Source organism: Oryzias latipes, chromosome 18 (assembly GCF_002234675.1).
Source record: "Oryzias latipes chromosome 18, ASM223467v1".
NCBI classification, from domain to species: domain Eukaryota; kingdom Metazoa; phylum Chordata; class Actinopteri; order Beloniformes; family Adrianichthyidae; genus Oryzias; species Oryzias latipes.
The window spans coordinates 4683014-4709379 of NC_019876.2; the positions used below are offsets into that span (position 1 = coordinate 4683014).

A 26366-nucleotide genomic window follows, 5' to 3' on the forward strand; every position below is an offset into this window, starting at 1 on the left:
CCCCATTCAACTCTTCTTTGAACACGACACACGAGCCTTGTGTGGATCTAGCATGAAGGAGACTCGTGATGATGAGACTGTTCAAGGAGAGCGCCAGAGCTTGGTCCACATACAGTACAGACCAAAGGTTTGGACACACCTTCCCATTCATTTGAATGAGAAGGTGTGTCCAAACTTTTGGTCTGTACTGTAGCTGGCAGTAAGTCTGACCTGTTCCTGGTCAAATCCTGTCATTCCCAAACCTCCACCCCCGGCGTTAGCACGACTTTGCAAACAAAAGTGTAAAAATCATTTTAATGTAAAGTATACTGATGGAGGCGAAACCACACGGGAGCAGAGCCTGTTCCAAGTCAACCTTCACGGATCTGTGAACGCAGAGCGTTCTCGGGACAACGGAAACATGAACGTTGAGGGTTTGGGGACATTCATCAGTCAGTCCAGCACGTCGAGGTTTGACCATCACAGCCATGGAAGCAGTTTCCATCAAATCCTGCAGGGACCGTGATGGTACGCTCACACCATGTGGTGTTCACACTGGACCGTCTCCACCGATACAATTGGACGAGGCTCTGAATGAAATGTCAAAACTGTGGAAATCTGGTGAATCTTGTTCCAGGCTTTTCCAATTTATGAAAGACTTGGGGTCTGAGAATTCCAGCCGGACACAAACTGCTCAATTTGATCAGAGTCGGTACCTCTGTGAACGAAAAGGACGCCGCCCACACGCCACGACCAAATCAGAGTTACTGAGTGGTCAAAGTTTTACTGGTTGAAGTTTCAACTCGTTCAGCGGTCGCACGCTACGTACGTAAAGCCTGAAAATTGACCTAAAAACTAGCATAACAAAGCATGAACACGACAGCTTTTAATGTGGAAGCCCAAAACGGGCATATGCGCGTTTTTATAGACTTGTCATTGGATAGCGGTTACTGAAACACACGTTTCGGAGCCGGATGTGAACACGGCATTTAAGCTTTTTTAATGTGCCGCAGTCATCAAACCTTGTTTCAGACAGAAAATCCCAAACTCTTCAGCTGCTGAACTATTTAGAAAATGCTTTTGAGCACAGTTTCTGTAAAGTCAGGGATTTGAACCCCCAGCATCAGATGGCTGATCAATGCCTCCACGTTGAAGGAACTGAAGCTCGGCCACTTGAATCATCCAAAATCGGAGCTTGTGGAGGGAATGTTGGAGATGACGGTTTCCTCCTTCAGGCTGCAGCTGTCTTCAATTACAGCTCCTTCTCCAAGCCTAATGTCTGTAATTTAGTCCTCAGCAAGAGAATCCATCTGTTCAGGCTGAAAATACTCAACATCCCAGTCTTTAGGACATCAGTTCCTCCTGTGAATTCAGAAGCTCCAACAGTTTGCTTCTGTTGGGTTGAAGGAATCACCCTTTACAATAACAGAGGAAATTTTCTCTTAGAAACTTTTTCATTTTCCTTCTTCAGAAACTCAGAGTCAGTTTGGGCCACATTGGTTCCTCCCTACTTCAGTGCCCTTGGGCAGATTTACTCTAAAGCCTTAGTCACAACCGTCTTAAAAGGTGGATGCGGGCTGTCAGCGGGTACAAAACCTCTACGGGGCACACGGGTGGCCAAAACGACATACGACAGTCGTGCAACATTCACACGTGGTCAGTAAGGAGCCGGTACTCGCACCTTACTCATGACCAGAGTGTGGCGTTACGGGCCCCGTACAACAGCATCACCAGTACAACTCAAGCGTTCGCAACTTCCATTAGCCTTAAGGTGGCCGTACGAGCCCCGGGGGAACTGCAAGACACACCTGTGGTACCCTTAAAGAAAGAAAAGAACAAAATAAAAGTCCCACTATCTGCCACACACCTGCGAAATTTGTTGTCAGCATTTGATCCATCCAGGCACAGCCGCGCTCAGGAACCATTTGGTGGCTCAAACCCTCCCCCCGAATCCAACCCCTTAATGCTGAGTGTCAAGCAGGGCGGCATTGGGTCCCATTTTTAAGGTCTTTGGTATGACTCTGCCTGGATTTGAACCCACGACCTTCCAGTTACAGGGCGGACACTAACCACGAGGCTGAAACTGTCTGTCACAACCCTTTGGGCATAAACGCATCACCATGGGTTGCTTACATTCATTCTGTCAGTATTAGAAAGAATGGGTCAACCACATCTGAGAAACATGTTGATCAATTTTCTGCTTTTCTGTTGAACAAAGCCTGACCGGCTTTTCAGCGTAAAAACTTCATCGGCTGAGGACCTGCAGGAGTTGGACAGACTGAAAACAACATTCAGGCATCTGTTGGGTAAAACGCCTCACAAAGACCCAAACCCAGCCGGCACACCGGCTTCTGTCTCCATAAAGAATGACCTAATCATGACCTTTCCACCACCGTGCTTCAGTTAAAAATAAAGCATTTTTGCCAGAAAAGGGATCAGTGTTTGTTTTACCAAAGATGCTTTTTTTTCACAAGTCTTACTGAAGTATTTCACGTAACAGAATGTAGAAATCTAATAATAATAATAAACTTTATTTTTATAGCATGCATTTAGTCTAACCAGCAGACCCTGGTCACATGACCTCAGGGACCTGCTGGGAGTGTACGGCTGCAAAAGGTCTTGTAACCCTTGTGCTATTCTAGGCACTTTACCATTGGGAGTTGGGTCATCTAGACCCACTAGACAGTCCTCTGAACCTTTTTTCTTCAATGATTTGTGATCTTCACTGGTTTTTCATGGATTACATGAAATCTTTCCACCTTTATCCACCTTTGTCATGGTAGGGAGAACACGTCAATGTAAGGGGGGGTCATCTAAGACAGCACAAGGGTTAAGGTGGACCGGTGCTTGGCTATTGAGAGCTGTGTATGTTGAAACCAGAATTTTAAAATGCACTTGATGGCTGATAGGGAGCCAGTGCAGCTGGATTAACAACGGGGTGACGTGTGAAAACTTGGATGATTTAGTTAAAAGCCTAGCAGCAGCGTTCTGGACAACCTGGAGCCGTTCTAAAGATTCTTTGCTCAAGTATGTGAAGATGGAGAAGCAATAATCAAGACGAGATGAAATAAAAGCGTGGATGAGCAGCTCCAACTCAGAACGTGACACAATTGGACTCAGTTTTGCAATGTTTTTAAGATGATAAAAACAAAAACGTACAAGTGAGTCAAGGGATAAAACCTGGTCTAGAGTTACCCAGAGGTTCCTGACAAACGGCTTGATAAAGGAAGCAAGTGGACTGAACCACTGGACTATCTGGAGGAGGCAACTGTCAGGAACACAGACTAGGACCTCTGTTTTAGCTTCATTTAGTTGGAGAAAATTATCATTCATCAAACTTTTGGCTGAATCCAGACATCTGCGTAAAATCTGTATTTTAAAAACATCCTGCGGTTTAAAAAGACACAGAGCTGAATATCATCAGCATAAAAATGATAAGAAACATCGTTAAAAGAACTTAAAATGCGCTGCAAAGGCAATAGATATAAAATGAACAATAAAGGTCCCAAAACTGAGCCTTGAGGGACACCAGAAGTGAGGGATGTAGAAGAGGACTGAAACTTTGAAAAAACAACAGAAAAAGATCTACCAGTCAGAAAAGAGGAGAACAATTTTAATGAGGAACCAGATAGCCCAACCCAATTTTTTAGCCTGTCCAGGAGGACATAGTGGTCGACAGCGTCAAAGGCTGCGGTCAAGTCCAGTAGCAGTAGCACAGCATTTTCCTGCATCACTCTGTGTCAGGATGTCATTAGTGACTTTGAGAAGGGCTGTTTCAGTGGAGAGAGCTCTGCAAAAACCTGACTGAAACTGATCTAAAATGCCATGACTGTGGAAAGCAGTTGTAAGATGGTTAGCAACAACCTTTTCTGAAATTTTGGACATGAATGGGAGATTAGAAATAGGTCTGTAACTGCTCAAGAGGGAGGAGTCAAGCCCGGGTTTTTTAAGGAGACGAAGGACGACAGCTTTCTTAAAGTGCTCAGGGACTTGACCAGACAGCAAGGACGAGTTAATTATTGACAGGACAGAAGGACCGATGGACTGGAAGACATCTTTGAGCAGAGATGTTGGCAGCACGTCCAGAGAGCAACAGGATGAATTCATTGTGCCAACTAATCTGACTAGCTCAGGCAGAGAAACGGGTGAGAACGTGTCTAAAATCACAGGGCGAGGTGGACTAGGACCAGAACCAGCTGAGTGACACAGAGAGCTTCTCACAGATCTGACTTTGTCAATAAAAGATAATAAAAACGTATCACAATCATCATTTGAATGGATGGGGACAGCAGGTAGATTGGGCATCACGACATCACTAATAGTGTTGAATAGCACTTTAAGATTACCTCTGCTTTTAGAAATGAGAATAGTGAAGTAAGCAGCCCTCACATCTCTAACCGCACTGTTAAAAGAAACTAAAAGATCCTGAAGATGAAGTAAATGAACAGGTAAATGAGTTCTTTTCCACACACGTTCCATTTTTCTGCAAGATCGTCGTCGTTCATCCAAGGGGAAACCTTAGCGACGGGGCCAGTCTGGTTTTAAAGGGACAGACTTCATCTAAAATAGAAAGACAGTAACTATTAAAAGTACGTCACAAAGAATTAACATCTGTGCAAGGAGAGAGGACCAGATTAAAAGCGCTAGAAAAGGCCTCAGCCGAGGAGGAGTTAAGCTAACTTCTCTGTGTGCCAGCAAGAGCGACACAGAAAAAGACAAGTTAAAAAAAAATACTATGATGATCAGAAATAAAAATGTAAAAAGTTTTGCTTTAGTTAAAGATGTTCAAATAGAAATAAAGAGTAAAATGTGAAGTTGAGATTTCTTGTTGCATTGGCCCAAAACAGTAAGAATAATACTGATCAAATATTAGTTTATAAAAAACCTATTTAAGTAAATAAACAACAAACACCAAAAGTTTCACAATCATACATAAATATTTATTCATAAAACTCTAAGTCCCGCTACAAAAAGTATGTTACTGTAAAATCGTACATCTTTCATTTCACGAACTCCCCTTTTCTAGCCGCTCTCGTATCCCTTATAACACATTAAAAAAACAAAAATATACATTGACCAAGTCTTATAGTGTCTTTGGTACAAACTGTCAGCACTGCGTTGACGTACAGCTCCCAACTTCATCCTGAAAGCAGCTTTTGCTACAATTCAGTATGAAGTTTCAAATCAAAGCGTTTTGTTGAAATTCGGCGTTTGGACATTTGACAGCCAACAGCAGAAGTTCCCACGGTTAATGGATTCCAAAATAAAAATAAAACCCTGAAGGCTTTCCGTAGTCTGCAGGTCCATTAAATCACGATAAAAACAAAAACTTGAACATGCACCCAGAAAACGTCGGAAACTTTGTGAAAACTCGATTGAAAGACCCAAAAGAAAAACCGAACAATTGATCAACATCTTTACGTTGTCTGCGTAGTCATTTCTAATTTTGCCAATTACTGCAGAAGCTCAAAGGGGTTTCTAGCGAACATGTTGGTTCGCAAGTGGGCAACGCATGGACTAGTCTGGTTAAGCTAGCCGACTCAAAGCTGAATCAAGAGTTTCCCCGCTAGCCTGTTGGTTAGCAAGCTAGTAATGCATAGACTAGACTGGTTAAGCTAACCGACGCAAAGGTTTCCTAGCTAGCATGTTGTTTAGCAACCAAGTAATGCATAGCCTAGTCTGGTAAAGCTAGTTGAGTCAAAACTGACTCAAAGTTTGGTCTGGATTCACTTTGGGAACATTTTGAAACAGGTTCACCAATTCCTCACCTGTTTTAGCTATCTGCTACGCTAATCTTTAGCCAACACTGAGGAATCTCCTCTGTCACATGTCAAAGTCGAACCCTGTGTTGGCCTTTCAAGGGCCATCCTGACCTGGAAGTAAAAAGTAAAAACAAAAACGACACAAATATGAGATAGAAAGCATTTCAAGTGCTGCTGAACAGACAGACGGACTCCGGGCGAGTCATGACACCAAACTAAAGGCTACAGCTGCTGCAGCAGAAAGAAACCTTTCCGCAAAAATGGATGAACAGAAGATGGAGAAGTTAAGGCACGTCATGTTATTAAGACAACATTATTTTTGGACTGATTTGGATTCAACAGAAAGGTTCCCTCCTCCAGCAGCGAGGAGGAAATAGTGTACATATGACTTTCTTAGTGTGTGCTGAATATTTAAGTCTGAGTGTTGAGAGGGTTCAATGCACAGCAAATCTCCTCTGTTTTCCAGCGGGGCGACGGTATGAAGACAGTCTCTTCCTAATTTCTTTTCCTCTCAACTGGTCTTCAGTTTGTTGTGAATCTGAAGAAAAAGGACACATTTCCAATAAACAACGGTCAAAAGGAAATTTTCTAAAATTTTGACGACTGTTCGGATACAAAAAAAACAAAAAATCCCATTTTAAAAAGCTACAGTGGGGGTTGTACTCTACAATTCCAACCAATGAGAGGAAACTATGGCTGGTGGATGGGGGAGGGGCTTAAAGAGACGGGACCACACATTAAAAGTTAGAGACCAAAGATGAAAAAAATGTTCTTAACAGGCAAGAAAACTCACAAATAACTTGTGAATTTGTTTGTCTGTGAGCTAAAAAGAAGAACAAACAGCGTCTTTCAGTACTGAGTGACGATGGTCATACTTCTGGCACCGGGCGATGATGTGCGTCACCATCTTGTCTGTGATGCCCGGACAGATGTCTTCGGCCAGCTGAATGTTGTGCTCCAGCTGCTCGATGGCCAGTCGTTGCGTCGAATGCTCCTTGTGTTGCTGCTTCAACTACAAGAGGATAAGAAAAAAAAGTCAATCGATTCCTCAGACTATAGCTAGCAGATACATAGCACGGTCAGATAGCTTAAGGCTAGCTAGCTTAACCCTTTAACACCAGAAGATATCAGTGGCAATGCCTAAATAGAACAAGCGCTTTGACAGTTGACGCGTTCAACGTAACTCTAGCGGCTTTGTGCTAAAGAAATAGCAACGTTTACGTTGATTGCGTAAACACTGTATTGCTGTAAAGTGTTGCACATCAGCGTAGAGCTGATTTTTCCTACTTCACAAACTGTTGGAATTACGTTACCTGTGTAAATGGTTGAAGAGTAACATTGTTGAAAAAAATGTTGTTAATTGTTGTGTTAAAAGGGTTAAGGCCAGCCATCTCAAGGCAAGCTAGCTCTAAAGCAGCTAGTTTAATGCCAGTTAGCCTAAGCACAGCTAGCTCTAGGCTAGCTAGCTAAAGGCTAGTTAGCTAAAGGCCAAAAAAGGTTACATCTGATGGGCCTTTAGATTCATGTTGGGTTTTCCAAAATAAACTACATTTTTGTTTTTTTACCAATTGATGGTAATCTGATTTTTGTAAATTGATGACAGTAAATGTGTTGTTTTGAATAACAAGTTATTGATGTGATCTGATAAAATTCAATTCAAAACAATAAAAAGAAAATAAAGTATTTATATTCTACCTTTGGTTGCAGGTTTAAATACAAAGAAAAAGGAAAGGTAAAATGCCAAACTCGATTTATTCTTTCAAATTTTGCCTCAACTATGAATTACATTCATCAGATTAAAGTCTGTTTAACATATTTTGTGTTAATAATAACAGAATACAAAATTAAAGAACAGAAGAAAAAAAGTCGAACAGTGAAAGTGAGTGCACTGAAAAAAATAATAATTCCAGCCACTATAAATTATTATGATTTATTCAGAGCAAAATATTCAAACAGTATTTTTTCAGGACTGCACTATCAAAAAATTAGAGAAAAAGTAAAAGTTAAATAAAAAAAATAAAATGTGATCAAGTGTTTTAAATAATTAGAACTGAATTTGGTTAAAAGACCATTTGTCTTTCAACTAAACTCTTATTTTGACGCTCACCTCAGTGAAGACCGGGGAGATGACCGTGCTCAGGCTGGCAGATTTACTCAGCTGCTCTGGAGTCTGAAGATAAAGAACATTTCTGCTTCAACCCGAATGCCCTAAAACCATCGGAGGATCAGGATGAAGGTTCCCGAGGAACCAGATACTGCGACTAACCGTCCCGTTGAGGACCATCCTGCCTTCTGTCTTCTTCTTCCGGACGGTGGTGAAGGACCACTCAGGATGCATGTCGTTTTCTTTGTTGCTGGACTCACTGCTCACACAAACAAACAGTTGTAGGCGCTGAACCGACATGCAGCAGCAGCAGAAGAAAGCCCTGAAGTCACCTGTCTGAGTCGTCGGAGCTGCTGCCGCTGTGACCTTCCTCCTTCCACCTCCTGTACCTGTCGATCAGCTCGCTCAGGTAAGACGTCTTTTTACAGTGCTTGGTGATGAACTTGTGCTTCAGCAGCTCTTTGGCGGTCGGCCGCTGCAGGACCGTAGAGTGAAGCCAAAGGAGGGGAATTAAAAAAAAAAAAAAAAAGAGGAAATGAGATTTTTTCAAAGTAAGAGGCAAAAAAATATAAAATGATTAAATGTTTGGCCTCAGGTTTATTGATCAAATTAAGGAGATTTAATAATTTCTTCCACTAGGTGGCAGCAAAACACAACAAAACTTTCATGGAGCGGCCTTACGTTTACAGGAGTGCAAAGTAACTAAAAATAAAGTTTCAAAATGTTCCATTTGGTACCAAAGCTCCACATGAAACAAAACTATTTCTGTTTTTTCTTTAATAATAAATGATTAAGTTGTTCTTATAGTTACTTTAAAAACTTCAAAACACCTAAAAATCTTTTTTATCACAACAAAAAGCTGGATATGACTTTAGAAGACGTACAGATATAAATTTGTATCAAGACAAAAGCACGATTTGACCTCCTTAGGATGGAAAAATCATCTATTTGATTGAAAGTAACTTGGATGCGTACAAAGGCCGGGTCTTTGTTGAGGCACGCCTCGGTGAACTCTTTGAAGCTCTTGGAGAAGTCTCCGCTCAGCGTGGGAGGAGGAGACTTGGGGATGTGGAAGAGGACGCGCATGGGATGCATGTCTGAGTTTGGCGGTTCCCCTTTGGCGAGCTCGATGGCCGTGATGCCCAAAGACCAAATGTCTGCCTGTAGAGACACACAGGAGCAGAAAACATCATCATCAGTTTGAAAACCGACCATTCGCTGACGATGCGACTTTAAATGTGTGTTGATCAGACATGAGTCTGTCAGTCAGTCAGATTATATTGGATCAGATTTTTAAAAATGGCAAGACCTGTATGGATTTTAAACATTTTTAACTAGCTATTTATACGCCAAAATGTAGTTCAGTGTCCGACTTTTCCACTTACACCCCCAATCAAGAGATGGCAGCTCAGCACACCAAGACTCTTTCAGCAGCTCAGCACCAGAACCATCTCATGCTAGCATGCTAGCCTAGCGAACATATCGGGTTGTCGGAATTGAATTTTTTGTTTTTAAACTTTACTAAAAAGTTTGGGAGATAGCGTAGTCACAATTATGTTTTAGCGGTATCCATCGTTTTTTATGCATTGCAAACAAGGTTAGGAGTTACAGATATTGTGAACCTGCTAACTCTATGCTATGCTTTTTTAAAAGTGTTTTTATACAAGGTTTGGGGTTAGCGTGGTCACAGTTTGTTTCGGCCTTAGACTGTTACGAACAACTAGCATAGTCAGAGAAACAAACTTTATTTTAGAAGTATTGTTTCTTACGTGTTGCAAATGAGGTTAGGAGTTACAGGCCTTGTGACTACGCTAACGCTTCTGACGCAGCCAACCCGTAGCAGTTTTGGACCGCGTGTTACTAACAAAGTTAGGGGGTTAGCGTAGTCACAGTAGTGCTGTGACGGTGTGGGATTTTTTACCACCGCTGTGATGAAGCAGCAAGAGTCATGGTGTCAGGACCCCCATAATATGTATAATGGGCTGCCCCGCCCTCCCTTGCAGTGGAGGATGAAGACTTTTTCTACACACAGGACTAGCAGAAAAAGTAAATTATCAGCAAAGATGAATGTGTTTAATGTGTTTATTATAGTTCAAATCACGCGCCATATGCAGAACTTTCAAATTAAAAAAACGTGCAGTGATGCGGTTATCGTCACAGCCCTAAGTCACAGTAACGTTTATTTTAGCAGATTCTCCTAACGAGCTTAGAAGTTACAGTCGTTGTGAATACCCTGACCCAGCTAGCGCTTCTAACCTGGCTACGTGTTTGTTATACCTGTAGCGTGTTACAAACATGTTCTAGAGTTCCTGTAAACATCAGTCTGACTGACTGGCAGATTCATGCCTGACTCTGGTCTCGGTTAATGTGCCGTATAGTCCAATGTGCCGTATGTTTGAAAACAGACCATTCGTTGACGATGCGCCTTTAAATCCGTGTTGATCAAATATTTCATAAATGATTCCAAGAAAAGCAGGAAATCCCCAGAGTCTTGCCAACACACAACCCTAGAGGAAGCAACTCTGAAAAGGTTTCATCAACGCCTAAGAGTCCAGAACAATGAGTCTTCTCAACTCTGACAGTTGTGTAGCGGTGGCACCCTTCACAAACCCTCACCACACACACCGACAGACACACACACCCACACACACACAGACAGACAGTATGGTGCTGAGTCACAGGACGCTCGGTTACTGCTAGAACGTCAACTCTGCAGATCCATTACAGTTACACACCGACCATATGGCAGCATGTGGCTACACACAAACGCACCGCTTGTCTTTTGAACGCGATGAATGAAAATAATGTGTATTTAATCATCCTTTGCTTAGAACAGGAGATCAGAATCAACTTAACGTATAAAAACAAAGATTTGGAAAGAAAGAAAGAAAGAAATGATATTGACCACTTTAAATAACGTCACACTCATAGCTTTTTCTGTCAACTTCCTGGTTAACTTCAGCAGTAAACAAAACAAACGTAAATGTTTTGGATCGTTTAACAAAAAAAAAAACGGAAAATGTTTTTCCATCCTCAAACTTTTACCGACTGGAGTTCAAGTGGGTCGATGCTAAGAAGAAAGTAAATGAAGACGCAGCAACACCTCAATAAAAAGGCAACAAGTAGGAAACATCGACTGTCCTTTCATCTAAACTACAACAGTCTTTCCAACAGACCTGTTTTATAAGCTGACTTTCTATTTTTAGAAGAAAAACCAAAAAACTCCAACATTTTAGATTTTGCAGACACGTTCATGCTAGCAGAAAGTCTCATTAGAAATATTTTTCATTTTGTATTTTTTAATTGTTGACTATGATTAACCAAAATCCGTTTTTCAGAACCTATGTCAGTAAACTGAACTGTAGTCTTTTTTTTTTTTATTTACGAAAAAAACTCGATAGTTTTACTTTGAAAAATGAGGACGTTCACTGACACTTTACTTTGGAAATCCATCAACTTCCGGTGACAGTAGCGCATTTCGTTTGTTTACTTTATATACTTAATATAAAACATTCTGCTGCAATTTTTCTGAAGTACATTACTTTTTTTTACCACACCCCACTATGTGTAAAAATATTCACGACTCAGCGATCTGCACTGAATTAATCAGGGATATATCGCAAATATCCGAGTCTTCAGGTACTTGTTGCAGCTTTAGATCCAAAGACATGAAGAAGTTCTAAAAGTGCTCCGCACCACTTTAACTGGCGGGATTTGGACCAGAAGTTCTGAACATAAAATATTCACTACTCCCTACACTTTTTTAAGATAAACCTTAAACGGCCAGAACTGAAGTACAAATAAACCACACAACGAACACGTAAACCAACGTAGAACATGAACCGTGTTTATTTGAAACTCAGTTTGCGATTCGTACATCAATTACGTAATTTGAACGTGATAATTTAAACGTATACGCAATATGAAAAGGCACAGGTGTGAAAAGTCTGTCAGACATACGTGGATTGGTCGAGGAAAGCCGCAAATTTCCGTATGCATCTCACAAAAAAAAAAAAATCAAACACAACTGCGTAAGATTTACGCAATAATTACGTATAAACTACGCAAAATACGCATAAACTGCGTCATTTTCAACCAGCCCAAAATTTGGAACAGATAAAAACTAAACTTCACGTAAAGACCCATCGGCCGAAACCCTCGACGGACATCTGCGCAAGAAACGCAAGAAACACGTATGAATTATCACGAAAGAACGACATGTCATATGTGGAAAATGTGCAAAGTTTTGTGTGACACGACCTTTATGTTCATCTTCATCCCTTCTGCTTGATTAAAGTGTTTAAACCGTGAAGCTGTAAAGTATTTCCTCGCTTATGTTGAAGCCAAACATGGTTTGGACTTCATCCATCCTATTTTGAAAACTCGGATAAAAAAAAAAAAAAAAAAAGGAGGAGGATGTTGCCTCAGTTTACCCAGAAACCATTTGGTGTGGATGTTGCATCATCCGATGTTCCTACTGTGAGCCTGACCTGCACCTCTGGCTGTGGAAAGTCAAACAAAGCTGCTCCAAACGCCGTTATGGTGACCTGAACGGACACCATCTATGGAAACGTGGTTCCAATGAAGAGATTTCCACTGGAATCAGTCGGTTGATGGAAAAGAATGAGGCGACTCGGCCTTTTTAGGGTGTTTTATAACTACGTATAGAAGCTCCTAAAACTTCACATCACAACTGACAATCATTTCTAACTTCTAAACTGAGTATATTAAAAAAGAAACCTTGGATTCTACTTTCATGTCTTTTAAGCTTTTATTTTATTGGTTAGATAATAAAAACTGAAGCTTTAGGCTCCTTAGTAAATGGGAAAATCCCATCAGAAAATGTTAGGAAACCAAGATCTCCACGCTCCAATGGTATGGAGGTCCAGGCTGCTTTGAAGGCTGCCTCGGATCATCTCCATTGTTGGGTTTGTGGTACAGTCATCGAGTCAACAGTCCATAGACCTTCTATAAGGTTCAGCATTGACGGGAAATGAGAACCGGACTGAACAACCCCTCCGCCCTCACGTTCCAAACAGGAAGTACCAAGAAGAATAAAAGCAGCCGATACTCAGACATTCTGTTGGTCAGAAGAACCGCTCTTTTATAAACATGTTCTTGCTAATCCTATCCTTTCATGATATTTTTGCTGTAGTTCCAAGTTATAAACTGACCAATCAGATGCATCAATAACGTTCAAAGCGTTTGACTGACAGATGCTCCCGAGCCCGCCTTCAGTGGAAGGTGTGGCCTTCTAACACGCCCAGTCCTGATCGGAGAGAGCGGTTGCCATTGAAATGTAGACGGACCAATCAGACTGCAGACTAGCTGCCCTCGGGGGGCGACAGCTGGCTGGGGAGAGCGGGAACCGCCAACCCTTTGGTTGTTGGGCGACCTGCTCTACCGCCTGAGCTAAACTGACGCCCTGACTTTAATATCAGCAACACAACAAACTGACGGAAAACATAGATTTCATGGAATTCGAATCTAAAAGCTTTATAAAAAAATGAACCCAGGCCTCTATTCTGGTGTCACATCATCTTAGTTGTATTTTTCTAAACTTTGTTCACCAGAATGCGACAAAAAAAAGCCAGAGGACGTTATCCCGTTCCCCGTGGACAACAATCCGCTTGTCGTCTGGATTTTCTACCAAAAACTAAAACAGGAAAGAAAGGAAGAACAGATCAGAATAAAATAAAATAATAACAAAATAACAATAATAATAATAAAACGGCAAACAAAAGAGGCTCGAAAGTCAAAGAAAAAATGAAATTATGTTTGTGATCAATGAGTCTATAAAAGATCACAAATGATTAAAACACTGAGAATGCACAGTTAAATCAGGACACTTGAACATTTAGCACACCATAGCTTCCTGTTTGAAGCTGGTTTGAAAACATTCAAGCTGCCAGTTCACCAGCTAAATGCTGGGTTGCTTGTTACACAATAAAGATGGCTCCAATTCAAGATGACAAAAATGGCTCCACTTTACAACAAAAATGGTCTTTTTATCTCGTTGACATCAATTAAAAGGAAGCTTTTAACTTACTTTATAATAAAAATGAGTGTTTACTAAAAACAAAAAAAGTATTTGCTGGTACCCCATAAAGCTGGAGCCATGTCAGTTCACCAGGTGACCACTAGGGGTTCAAAACACAAGCAAATTAGTTTGCATTCCTCAATAGAAAAGCTTCAAAAAATGTCATTATCCTCGTTCATGGCTAAATTGTTTGTCCATAACAGCCAGGTTAGTGTTTGAAATGCGGCTAAAAATACAGAGACAAAGAGCCGGCGGAGGGAATCCCAGTCAACGGGAAAAACCTGTTGCTCGCCGTCCGCCGGCGGGACGTCACCGACCGCAGGGCGGCCGTCTGCCTCATGCAAACGAACCCGGGCGCGCTCAGGGAATAACGAAACCGCCCCCAAGGCCGGAGCAACTGCAGGCTCTCCTGGTTGCCACGGCGACATGCAAACGGGGGAGGGGCAAACAAACTTTAGAGCTTCAGGACTGGGATTCTGTCGACGTTCAGCAGTGGACTGACGGGAGGAAAATGCACAGACTAGACAAGAAAATCATCTTGATTAGTTTTATTTAGAAATATTTCATAAATTGGCGTTTACGTACTATTAGCAAAAATGGACACATTTATACTATAGCAGTTATTTTATAGAAGAGAAAAAAATTGGAGTTAAAGGTTGTTTTTTTAAAGTAAAAAATCAAAAAACTTTACATAAAAAAAATAGGTCTATACCGTGTTTTCTTCAAATATTCTCTATTTTCTGAATGAGTTAAAGATGGACTAAATATTTGTACATTTGTGTTTTAATTATCAAGCAAAAAAAAATTATTCCAACATTTTCAAAAAGGTATATTTAATTTATTACCAACAGAAGGAAACTTTCTTTATAAGAGCTAAAAACAAAACCCACACATAGGCGGGGGGGAATTTCAATGAATTTCTTGGCTTGTTTTTCATCTTTTCATGTATTTTCTCAAATTATTTCACTAATAAATGTTTTTATGATCTTTTCAGCATGAGAGCTGACAAATCCCATCTAAAACACTGTGTGTTTTTTTTCATATATTATTGATTTTATGACAGCAACCTGCATGAAATCTAAATGTGAGCTGCACTTGGCCCCCCCGGGCCGGACTTTGGACATGCCTGCTCTAAAGACTCAGCCATGGTTCCACTATCAGCTCTCCAAACCGGACAAGTGTGAGCGCTCTCGCATCAAACGGGGAAGTAGCATTTGATCGTGTGTTCGCCGTGTTCTTCCTGTGTTTACGGCGGGCTCAAACTTCCCTAAATGAAGAATTGTTTGCATATTTGAAACGATTTGTGCTTTAAAAAAGAAAATGCAAATGTCTTCCTCTTTTCTGGTTCACCAATCTGTGGCACACAAATAGTTCTCAGAGAGGGAGGCCCAGTGTTTTCTGGGAAATGGAGGCTCCCTTTGTGTTAGAAACGGCCCAGATTTGCTCTTTCAGAACAAAAACAGCCCCGTGGGGGAGGGGGGGGGGGGTCAGACGGCCCCGGGGGAGGCGTTAGCCGTAAAGTAAACGGGTGCCTGACCTTTGAGTCGTAGGCAGACTGCTGGATGACTTCAGGCGCCATCCAGAACGGCGTTCCCACGAAGGTTTCCCTCTTGATCTGCGTGTCGGTCAGCTGACCTGCCACGCCGAAGTCCGCCAGCTTCACCTGACCGTGTTCGGACAGCAGGACGTTTGCAGCTGTGGACGAGACGAGACGAGGAGGATGAAAACGTTTTCACGGCAAAGAGAAAAGTCCGCAGCTCCCGTTGGATTCCAGAGGTCAGAGGTCACAGAGGCTTGTCTGGCATCTGCATTCTTATTAAGGGTTTCAGAGAGACAGAAAACCTGTGCATGTCGTCATCCAACAGAAATATTTGATCATTTTTGACCAAAAAAAAAAAATCTACAAGAAATTCAGAAATCCAAAGAGTTTCCAATAAAAAAAATGAAATAAGTTTAAGTGAAAATAATCTTTAAAGCATCATAAAACTTAACAAAGAATGTTAATAATAGATACCCTGATGTATTTGAACGCAACATTGGATTTACCGAATCAAAACAAAAACTTTTATTTTCAAAACACTGATAATTAAAGATGAAATAAAACAGTTTCCTATATTTCCAGCAGTTGTAATAACTTTCTAGACTTCCTGCTGTCCACAAAACTGCAGCAGGAAGGAAGTAGCAGGAAGTCAAAGTAAAAGCTTTGGGTTTCTTGAAGCTGTTTATGACGAGTCATGCTCTTAGAAAATCTTCATCCTCATGAGGATGATGACATTGAAATCGACATTTTCTGTGGACTTTTGAAAACAAACCTGAATATTTTGCTAATTATTAATTCCAAAACAGTGGAATCAAAAGGTTCTATTTTGTGACCAGAACTTGTTTTTAACTCCTGTTGCTTCTATGATGACTTAAAAAAAAATTAGAAATAATGTGTTTTCAACAGCTTTTAGATGAAATGCATCACTTTTTCTTGACATATTTTGAGCTTTTGAAGAGTTATGTTGTGACATCACTTCCTGTAAAGACATTTACAGCATCAGCGTCCGCGACGCTGCAGTAAGGAAATTCCTGATCGTTGGGAACCGTAAAGAAAAAGACGCCGGGATTTAAATAGAGCAGTGATGAAAGTCAGGCAAGGAAAAAATCCCTGAACTTTTCTTTGAGCGATATGGCGGGCACAGAGCGAAATTTTGGAAAAATACGTGGTCTTAGATGCATTCTGGTGCATTCTGGCAGCTAGTTATTCACTTCTTTATCAAGAAACTAAGACTAATTGGAGCATCATGATTTGTCATTCAAACCCCTAGTTTGACTCTCCATTAAGGACTTGCTGGTCCTAAAAAAGAATTTGGAAAATTGCTCAAAGTAACACAATCCTACAATCTACGCTTTTCCTTAAAGCTGCAAAACATACAATTGCTAAAATATAGTAACATCAAAGCCCCAAATGGCAAAAAGAACACCAGTAACTATGATATTCTATGAAAATAGCTCAGTTATTTATACATTATTTCTGCTTTAGAAATGACTGATGTACAACATCCACTTGCACTGTTTTCTCAAACTATAATTACATCAAAATATGGGATCTGCTTTAAACTATAATTCTATAACATAATACATCAATTCTTTAACACCAATACTAAGTAATCTGGGAAATATCAAAACAAACATACAAACTAAACTAAACATTGTAAACATTATTTTTTAAGGGAGTGCGGGTCCAAACCATCAAATACTTATAATTAATGTCAACTATACTGAACTAAATCATGGTAATTAGGAAATACAAATAAATTAGATAGAGAAATGTATTCAAAATAAAAACTGAAACTCAAAACTAAAATTGAAATTATTTCAAAATGTGGTTTTGAGATTATTTTACACAAAAAAGTATTTGACCTACACTACCTTAAAAATCTTTTTTTTCCAGCCAAGACCACTTCAATTTGTTTTTTATCGTCTTCTCACAACTGAGGTCGTGACCACGCTCAATAATGACGATGCCTGCCATTATTTTAACAGAAATTTGATCGCAAACTCTTCAGGTGTGTTTGTGAAAGTTTAGCGTGGGTCCGCCAGTTTTGGTCTCTAGGGAAGCAAGTCACGCTGACCACGTGGTGCAGACAGAGCCAATCAGACCCGTCGACGCATCCGAAAGCAACTAAAACGTCCCGTCATTGGTCAATTAGGCCGGGAAGATGAGAGATGGCCACGACCATAGAGGAAGCGATCTGCGGAGAAATATAGAAAATAAAGCTAAAATTAGCTGATTTCAGACCATTTTCTAATCCGGAAAGCGATTTGTCCCTAGAGATCAGGTCTTTATTTCCCGGAAAGTACGTTCGGTTTGCTCAAAAACCCGGATTTCCGGGAATTCCCGGAAGACTTTCATCACTGATAGAGAGAAGCTGGTTTTAATCGATGAAAACGGATGAACGCAGCAAAGAAAACTGATGAATTGAATCATTTATTTAGCTGAATTTGGTTATTTTAGGAGAAAAAAAAATACCTAAAAAAAAGTTTCGAAATATGAATCCATTTGAAAAAATAAAGTTTGGTTGAAATTTGGCATTTTATATTTGAACTGTTTGGCAATATTTCTAAAGAAGGGACTATTGAAATGAACATCCTCAGAAAATTTAGGGGGGGTTGAACAAAAATGACACTTCAACTATTAAATATAAATAAAAACCTTCAAACTAAAGACATTTATTGATCCTTTCTTTTCGGTGTTTGTCATTAAAATAACTGAAATAAAATAACCCCCCCCACTGTAAGTCCAAATCCTCCACAGGTATCATTGAAGTTTATCAACTTCCTGTTCTCCCTCAACAGCTACGTTTGGTTTCGTTTAGTGTTGCTCTGCACCTTTGATGTCTCTGTGGATCTTCTTCTCCGAATGCAGGTAGTCCAGACCCTTCAGGATCTCCTTCAGCATGGTGGCGATCTGAGACTCGTCAAAGGGCCCCGCCCGCAGCTGCAGACAAGTACGCGTGAGCAAAGATCAAAGGCTGGAAGGTCCGCCAGGGCGGGGCTTCAAACGCGCCTCGCTCTCACAACAAGCCCGGCAGCCGAGAGGCTTGTTGTTCGGCCCAGCGTATCCCAACACTCACCAAGTCCAGTGCCGATCCTCCACCCAGATACTCCATGATGATCCATAGTTTGCTGCCCTGGAAGAGGAGTCAGTTTGGTCGTTGGGATGCAAATCGGTGACGGTACGAACCGTGGCAACCCCCATTTACCTTCAGGTAGGAGCCGAAGTACTTGGTGATATACGGACTATCGCACTGACTGAGCACCGTGATCTCCTGCTGGATGTCCTCGATCTCATCCTCAGCCTCCTCCAGGTCAATCGTCTTGATGGCGACCACGCTTTGACTGCGGTTATCGATGCCTTTGAACACCTGGAGAGGAGTTAAAACAAGCTTTATTTAAAAAAAACATCTGGACAAAGATGCAAATGAAGAAACAAATAAAAACAGTGAAAAAAAATCATTTCTTTCCTTTTTTAGACGTTTTATTTTTAAATTACATTTGAAAAACCGACTTAACGAAAAGGCTAGTATCATCGGCATAAAAACACACTTATGAAGTACTATTGAAAAAAGGCGGGCTAGGAAAATGAAATAGGACAAACACAAAAGATTGATCGAACTTTATTAAAAATAATTCATAGATTTATGACAGTAGATACAGAGAAAACACATTATATTGACATGAGATTCAAAAAACAAGATAAACTGAACATATGCTCACCTCTCCAAATGATCCTTTTCCAATTCGATCCAACTTAGTGAAAAGTTCTTCTGGATCAATCTGAGAACTCTGGAAGACAAAAAAAAACAACACATTTATTTCTGTAGTTCAGGTTTATAAAAAAAAAAAAAAACACAACAGAAATGCAGGCGTTGACGGTGGGAAAGCTTTCAATTACCAAAAAATTAAAAAAATGTAAGAAATTTTTACATTTTACTTTTTCACATTGAATGGTTTCATTTCAAGTACAAACACTTTGTCCTTTTGTGAGTTTTAGACAAATCCTAAAAAGGTTTGAAGCTTTGTTTTCTTTGGTTTTATGACAGCAGAATTTAAAATCCAGCGTGGAAATCTGATTAGTCTCTTTTAGCTTTGCAACACCTTTGTTCATCCTCGAGATGAAGCAAGACGTTTGTTCTTGCACACAGGGCTTCAAGACAAAAATAGTCCTTCTTGCTGAACTTGGATGTTTCTGCAGCTTTTTCCAACACATTCATTGTTGTGTTACTCAACTGAGGAAAAACTACTGTGTCAGATATCCAAAGCGGGCGTGGTTAATGTGGGGGGCGGAACCACATTTTTAGAAATACCAAAGCCAGGCTGAGCTTTATGATCTGACCTTTACGTGACAAATGCCTCCATTCACCCCTCTTTATTCCACAGGTAACCGCTTATATAATTAGAAATACTTCTCCCGTTTGACACAAAAAGCTTCTATCCCTCTTTCGTCCAATCTACAATACGTCCTCTGTCAGTGCTGCAGTACGGTTGATGTACTGCTTTACATCAACCGACAATAAGACGGTTTATCAGAGTTCTACAGAAAATCTCAAGTTTGTTGTGCCCTGAAAGAAATCTGTTAGGATTTATGAAGTATGTCTTGTCCTGAGAGACATTTGTTCTTGCATGGCAAGACATTGTTTGTTAACATTAAAAGGTTGTTGTTCCTTTCTTACCAAAAGTCATTTATTCTTGTTCTCACATGGACATTTGATATTGAATGTAAAGACAATTGTTCTTGTATACCCATTGAAAGACATTGAATTTGTTACCATATTGGAAGACATCTGTTCTTCCTCTAACTAGTAGAGACGTCTTTTTTTCTTACACTGACAGATATTTGTTTTTGTTCTAGCGTAAAAAGATGTGTGCCTTAGCTCTTGTGGAAAAACTTTGTTTTTCTCAGTTTTCTCTTGTTTTCGATTCCTCATTGCTGCAGTGAACAATGTATATTTGGTGTTCTTCCTAAGAAAGACGTTTGTTCTTGTTCTCAAAGTCTTGGTTTACAAATATCTTGCAGAGTCCAAACCGTGTTACAAACCCTACAGGAGAACCAATCGAAATGCTTAAGATGTTGCAACACCTGATGTGGTATCTGCTGGTGAAGCAAACACATTTATTTTCGTGAAAATTTTAAAACAGAAGTTAAAGTTTAGATAAAAGACACTTGTTTAGTTTGAGTCATTTTAAATGCATAAAAAAGTCAATGAAACAGAAGTGTTTCTATGAACTCACTTCCTCCAGACTAAAACTTGAAACACAAGCCAGAAAAAAAGTGTCGCCAGCGAAAAGTCATAAACTGCAGAAGGAAACAAGTGTGACAGTTGAAGATAACAGGAACTGAACACAGACACACATTTATCTCAGAGGATTACACTCGTTTCCTAAACTCCAGCAGTTGTGAAAAAGCAGCATTTTTACGGATGAGGACGTGGAGTGACTTTATGAGAACACGCCTCTTATGCGTGTTGAGCTTGGAAAACCAGCCGTCACAACCGCAACACCAGCCTTTGGTTTAAACAGAAATGTTTTAAAACGCCTTTTTTTTTTTTAATCTTTCAAAATAAAAACATTTTCATTCATTTTTAAGTTGGCAGAAGTTCTCGGTTCTGTTTCCTCCAGTTTGCACTTCGTCCACACATTGCAGGGTTCCCAATGACCAATAAACAGATAAAGATCATTGAAAAAGTTGCTGCATGGTTTAACTGTAGCTTGTTGGGATAGTTTTGGTGGAAATGCACGAAACCCAGTGAATAATTAAGGTCATATGCTACATCAGCAGCAAAACATTTGTCCTCAGGTCTGGTCCCATTTAGCAAGCGACTACTTACAACGAAAAATCTACCTAAAGGCGCGTTTCGCGTGTAAAACTCGTGCTCAGGTATAAAGCACATTTTTAAGGCTGTTTTCGGCAATAGAACGTAAGTTACACTTTGACCAATCAGGGACTCGGATTTGGTAGACATATGGATGTGCTAACCATTTGAAAATAATAATTGTGGTTTGTGTTCGGCCAGAATTCTACGACACCAAGTCTTTGCTATATCGGAAAAAGCTCTGAAATAACAAACCTGGAGCTAGAATCACCAGATTTGCACCAAGAATCTTTCAACTGTATACAGTAGATGCTTGTCCAGTGTGAAAACAATGGGATAAATGCATCACATGTTCCATGTGTCCTAGCTATAGACATCTGGTGAGATCTGTCACAAACTCAGAACAACACGAAGACTTTCTGACCCCTTTGAAGCCTTTTGAATGGTGTCACTTCAACACTCAACGTTCTGCCTTAAACTCAAACAAACGGCTGAAAAGCAGCTTCTGATACTCCTCCGATGCTGCTCGAGTTTCCCCTGCGAGCTATAAAAAGAACACATGCAGAACCCACAAAGCTGCCACACCCTGAGAGCAAACACAGCCGTCACTGTCTGCTGGTTCTGCTCCCGGCGCAGAGGTGAAGGAAAAGATGAGGGGAAAGCACCAAAGGAACACAGAGATCCGGTGTGGAGAACCGAGGCCCGATTGTGACGATGCTGCTGCTGCTGCTGCTGTATGAACGCGGTGTACAGTTACAGCCAGACTTTCCAGCTGTTATGGCTTATTTTAAAGGGGATATCTTTCACCAAAAAGGAAGGACACTTATCCCCGTCTGATATTTTATGGACCCAACCAAGACTAGACCCTTGAAAAGTGATAATGGACTCGTTTCCATGACTTCCTGCTCGATTCGCCAAACAAAAGAGTGGAAAAGTGGTCAGAGTCAGACTGTGAAGTCTCATTGCTGTGATTAAAACACTCATGAACAAACTCCAACAAAGAAGTCTTGTCAAAACTTGCACTTTGATCAAACTTGTTCTCCTTGGTTATGCAATAGATCCGTTGTTCTAGAGGTGAATGCAGACAGCAGTGTAGTCAGGTATTTCCACTGGGAAGCCAAAATCATTTCATGCTGAACTGTTCTTCAATACCAATTCACTCTTTGATAGTGGAACACACGTTCTTTGAACTACTATTAACTCTTTTACCTCTTATGCTGTTAGCGTAATTCTGACAGATATAGTAACGTTTAGAGTCACATAATTGTGCAAAGCTACTTTTTCTGCTTCATAAATCAGTTGGTTAATGTTAATTCCGTAAACACTTCACTACTGTAAAGTGTTGGATTTCAATGCAAAGTTGCTTTTTGTGTTTTCGTCACGAACGTCAACACTGGAGATGAAGATCCAGAGTTGGAGGGGTTGATATTTGCAACCAAACGAATCTTTTTGGTCTTTTACAGATCAACCTATTTCGATGCTTTATATTCTCAGAACACTGTCCTCATTTCCTGACGTTCTTCAGCCTTTTCAGAGTTCACCTTTTGAAAGAGTCAGCTTTTCAAATTCGTTGCAGACTACATACTTCCACACATGCATCAATTTGTCCGCGAAGTAGTAACGAAACTTGTGGTTTTCTCACATATTTAGGTCAGCTCTAAAAACAAAACAAAAAAGTAGAGAGGCTGACGTCATTCCAACTTTGCACCAAAATTTGTTTTATGAATGTTAGGAATGTAAAGATTAATTTTAACAACAATTTAATTCATATCATAATTTGTGTTCGTTGATATGATTCATAGTTGATGTTAATTTATTTTGAAAGATCCGATTCACTGACCTGAAATCGCTTTTTAGCCAAACTTCAACCAGTATGACTCGGAGAGAAATACCTGGTACTGAACAGAGCAGGTGAAGTTTTCCAGATTCCTTGGATTTCTTCCAAGATGATGAAGTGTAAATGAAATATTTGTAAAAAACTAAAAACAAGAATGAACGTCAAATCCATTCACATTTTAGTTTCCTACAGTTCAGCACACTGTTGTTTTTCCACATCCAATGAATCCAAAGGGAACATTCTTGGAACAATCTAGCCCACAGTATGGTCACGTGTTTGCACACCTCGGGTAGTAAAGGCCGTGCCAAAGCCACTATGTACATTTTGCACATAGCATGGATGGAAATTGGTCATACGTGAATATATGTGGAAAAAGTGAGAAAGGTTGTGGTTCTTAACAAGAAATTCTCATAGATGTATCACAATTGACCCATGTTAAAACCAAAGGAGAAGTACAAATAAACCACGAAAAGAACACGTAGATCAAAGTAGAACCTGAACCATGCATGATTATTGCGCTGTTTGTATGCAATTCATTAGTGATTCGTGCGTCAATTGTGTATTTTGAACGTGAAATGTGCGACGGATACACGATATAAAAGTTATACATCGGTGGTACATGCCTGGAAAGTCTTTTAGACATATGTGGAATGGTCGTAGAAAGATACACATTTGCATATGCATCTCGCATGTCACGCACAACTGCGCAAGATGTACATAATAATTAGGCATAGACTGCGTAATTATCAGCCAACCACAATTTTGAACAGCTCTAAACCCAATTCACGTAAAGACCCGTCGGCTCACATCGTCGACTGACAAAAGAAACACTTATGTGTAACGTATATCAAGCATGAATCACGAAAGATAGAGATTTCATATGTGGAAAATGTAGGTAGTAGCTGTGTGACACGGCCCTAATAGTGGTTTTGTTTATTTTTTGATGTGTGTTGTCCGTTGCGACGCACTGGCGATTTTACATTCTAGTAAAAAAATAAAATAAAATAATAGCCTACTGCACCTCAATTCAAATGATATTTTCTAGGGCTGCACGATATGAGCACAACTTGCGATGTGCGATATTAGTGATCAATATTGCGATAATGATATAATTTGCGGTATATAAACAAATAGCAAAACAACCAAAAACATCATTACCATCTCATTGCAACAGTTTAAAAAAATGATACTCCAAATGACCCTTATTGACGTAGGAGGCAAACATCTAACATAAAAGGGCTCATCTGATTGGTCAACATCGGAAAAGGGTCCATCCAATTGGTCAAATGCATAAATGGATTTATTTGATTCGTTAAATGCTTCAAGCTGCCATAGGATTGTATTAGCACATTTAAGGTAACCATTTATTGCGATTTTTGCTGACTTTTGCGATATGGATATTGCACTGCTTGATATTGCGATAACGATAAATTTGCGGTATATTGTGCAGGCCTAATATTTTCCATTATTTTTACTTTTGAAATGATTTTATAATGGTATTAGTCAATTTGATGCATCTTCTTCTTCCACTTTCGGCTTCTCCCATCAGGGGTCGCCAAATAACATTAAAATATAAAAAGAAGTTGCTTTAAGGTGGGGTCTGGGCGTTTCCATCCTAAAGTCTTTTCAAGAAAACCTACTGAACATCTTCTGGTCTTTAGCATTTTTTGAGAACATTTGCGGATAGTGTATCATTTTTTTCATCAATGTATCTTGTATACTAATACTTTGAAACAAAAATCATTTAATAGTTGTATTCCACATATCAATAATTGAAGTGTTTCATTGGAAATGTATTGATTAACCATGTTCTTTGTAGTCTCCTCATCTAGCAGAGGTGTGTATGTAAATAAAGGCACATGCTTTAGCCTGGTCTTTCTTTAAAAGCTTCTCTTTTACAGTAAGCGACCTTGACTCGACTCATTCAGAGAGAATGTGCTCGTTTGCCTCCGATTTTGCCTGCAGTCATTTAGGAAGCGCTGAAAGCAGCCGTTCACATTTGAGTCGCCGCGATAACCATCAAACAGGCACTCTCTCTCCTCAACCTGGAATTGACTTTAGCCTGAAAGCTCAGTTTCAGTTTGCCTGCTTGGATTTTTCTCTCAACTACATTGGAGGAAATTCCTGATTCTGTAGGTTCGCCCACCAACAAAATAAATCTACAGTCTGACATCCTAATGTTTGGTTTATTTGAACAGACAGAGATAGAAAATCACAAATAAATCTATATGAACGTATTCGCATTTCATTGAGCGAAATAAGTATGTGAACCCTCTTGCCAAAAAGGCTTTATACCTTGTGGAAAAACCCTATTAGGCTTTTCTTGTAGTTGATGACCATGTTTCTACATATATTGGGGGGAATTGATGTCTACTCTTCTTTACAAATGACTTTTAAATCGTTCAGATTTGGTGCCTGTTGCTTAGCAACTTGGAGCTTCAGGTTGTCTATGGGCCTGAGGTCTGAGACCAGCTGGAGAGCTTTGGGTCATAATCCTGTTGGAAGACCCATCCATGACCCATTTTAGGCCTCTTGGTGGAGGCTCAGGATTTGATGGTACATGGTCTCCGCCCAAACGGTGAAGTAGCCCAGTGCAGAAAAACATCCCCAAACCATAATGCTTCCACCTCCATGCTTGACAGTGGGGGTGGTGTTCTTGGGGGTCATAGGCAGCATGACTTGGTGATTTTCTATAACTCACTGTTCAAATAAACCTACCATTATCAAATACTTATTCCCTCCATTATAACTTCTGCGTCATTTAGCTTTCATGGTCAGCATTACAGGCTGTGGGACTGAAGTGCATCAATGAGTCCATTTAAATACCCACAATAATCAGACAACAGAGAGTCATCATATTTTTGCAATGTTCAAGACAGCAAGGACGTTTAGAAAGTCTTGGTCCATTATCAGATTTATTTAAAAGATATGACGTAACTTTGTGACTTCTTGTTACTTTCAAACCCCCCAAACTGTTGTTGTCTTGTAATCTAGAAGCTAACATGTCTGCAATATGAACCACATGTTGCTCTCTGTTTGAACCAATCGACTTGGACCTGGAGGTCCGTGGTCTCCTGAGACATTTCCTACGTTTGGTGTATGCATGCTCTGATGTAGAACTACAAAAGTATTGGATACTAGTGGAAAAAATAGAAGGTATGTGAGGCCGGATGTAAAACTTCAAAATATATTGGATAATAGTAAAAAAAAAACAACAACAACAGGAAGTATGCGTTCTCTGATGAAAAAAGTTTTGATACCAGTATAAATATTTGTGGAAAAAAAT

The 26366-nt window shown here is 40.1% G+C and overlaps 1 protein-coding gene across 2 annotated transcripts in view; it reads right to left on the reverse strand.

The window, feature by feature from the left end:
* Positions 1 to 3565: 3565 nt before the first annotated feature.
* Positions 3566 to 26366, reverse strand: part of stk26 (serine/threonine kinase 26) — a 35370-nt gene continuing 12569 nt past the window's right edge. Inside the window, exons 2-13 of one of the 2 annotated variants that reach the window (XR_002292346.2) lie at positions 19148 to 19216; positions 18634 to 18795; positions 18505 to 18561; positions 18260 to 18368; positions 15423 to 15580; positions 8821 to 9006; positions 8178 to 8320; positions 8008 to 8104; positions 7849 to 7911; positions 6617 to 6753; positions 5748 to 6279; positions 3566 to 4539 (exon numbers count right to left, since the gene is read on the reverse strand). Coding sequence is in view for 1 of the 2 variants with exons in the window: in XM_004079644.4 (XP_004079692.1) it covers positions 6264 to 6279; positions 6617 to 6753; positions 7849 to 7911; positions 8008 to 8104; positions 8178 to 8320; positions 8821 to 9006; positions 15423 to 15580; positions 18260 to 18368; positions 18505 to 18561; positions 18634 to 18795; positions 19148 to 19216 (1197 nt within the window). In the remaining variant the exon portion in view is untranslated. Of the gene's footprint in view, positions 4540 to 4897; positions 6280 to 6616; positions 6754 to 7848; positions 7912 to 8007; positions 8105 to 8177; positions 8321 to 8820; positions 9007 to 15422; positions 15581 to 18259; positions 18369 to 18504; positions 18562 to 18633; positions 18796 to 19147; positions 19217 to 26366 lie in introns of those variants that run through there. The other variant, XM_004079644.4, reaches the window with a different exon arrangement.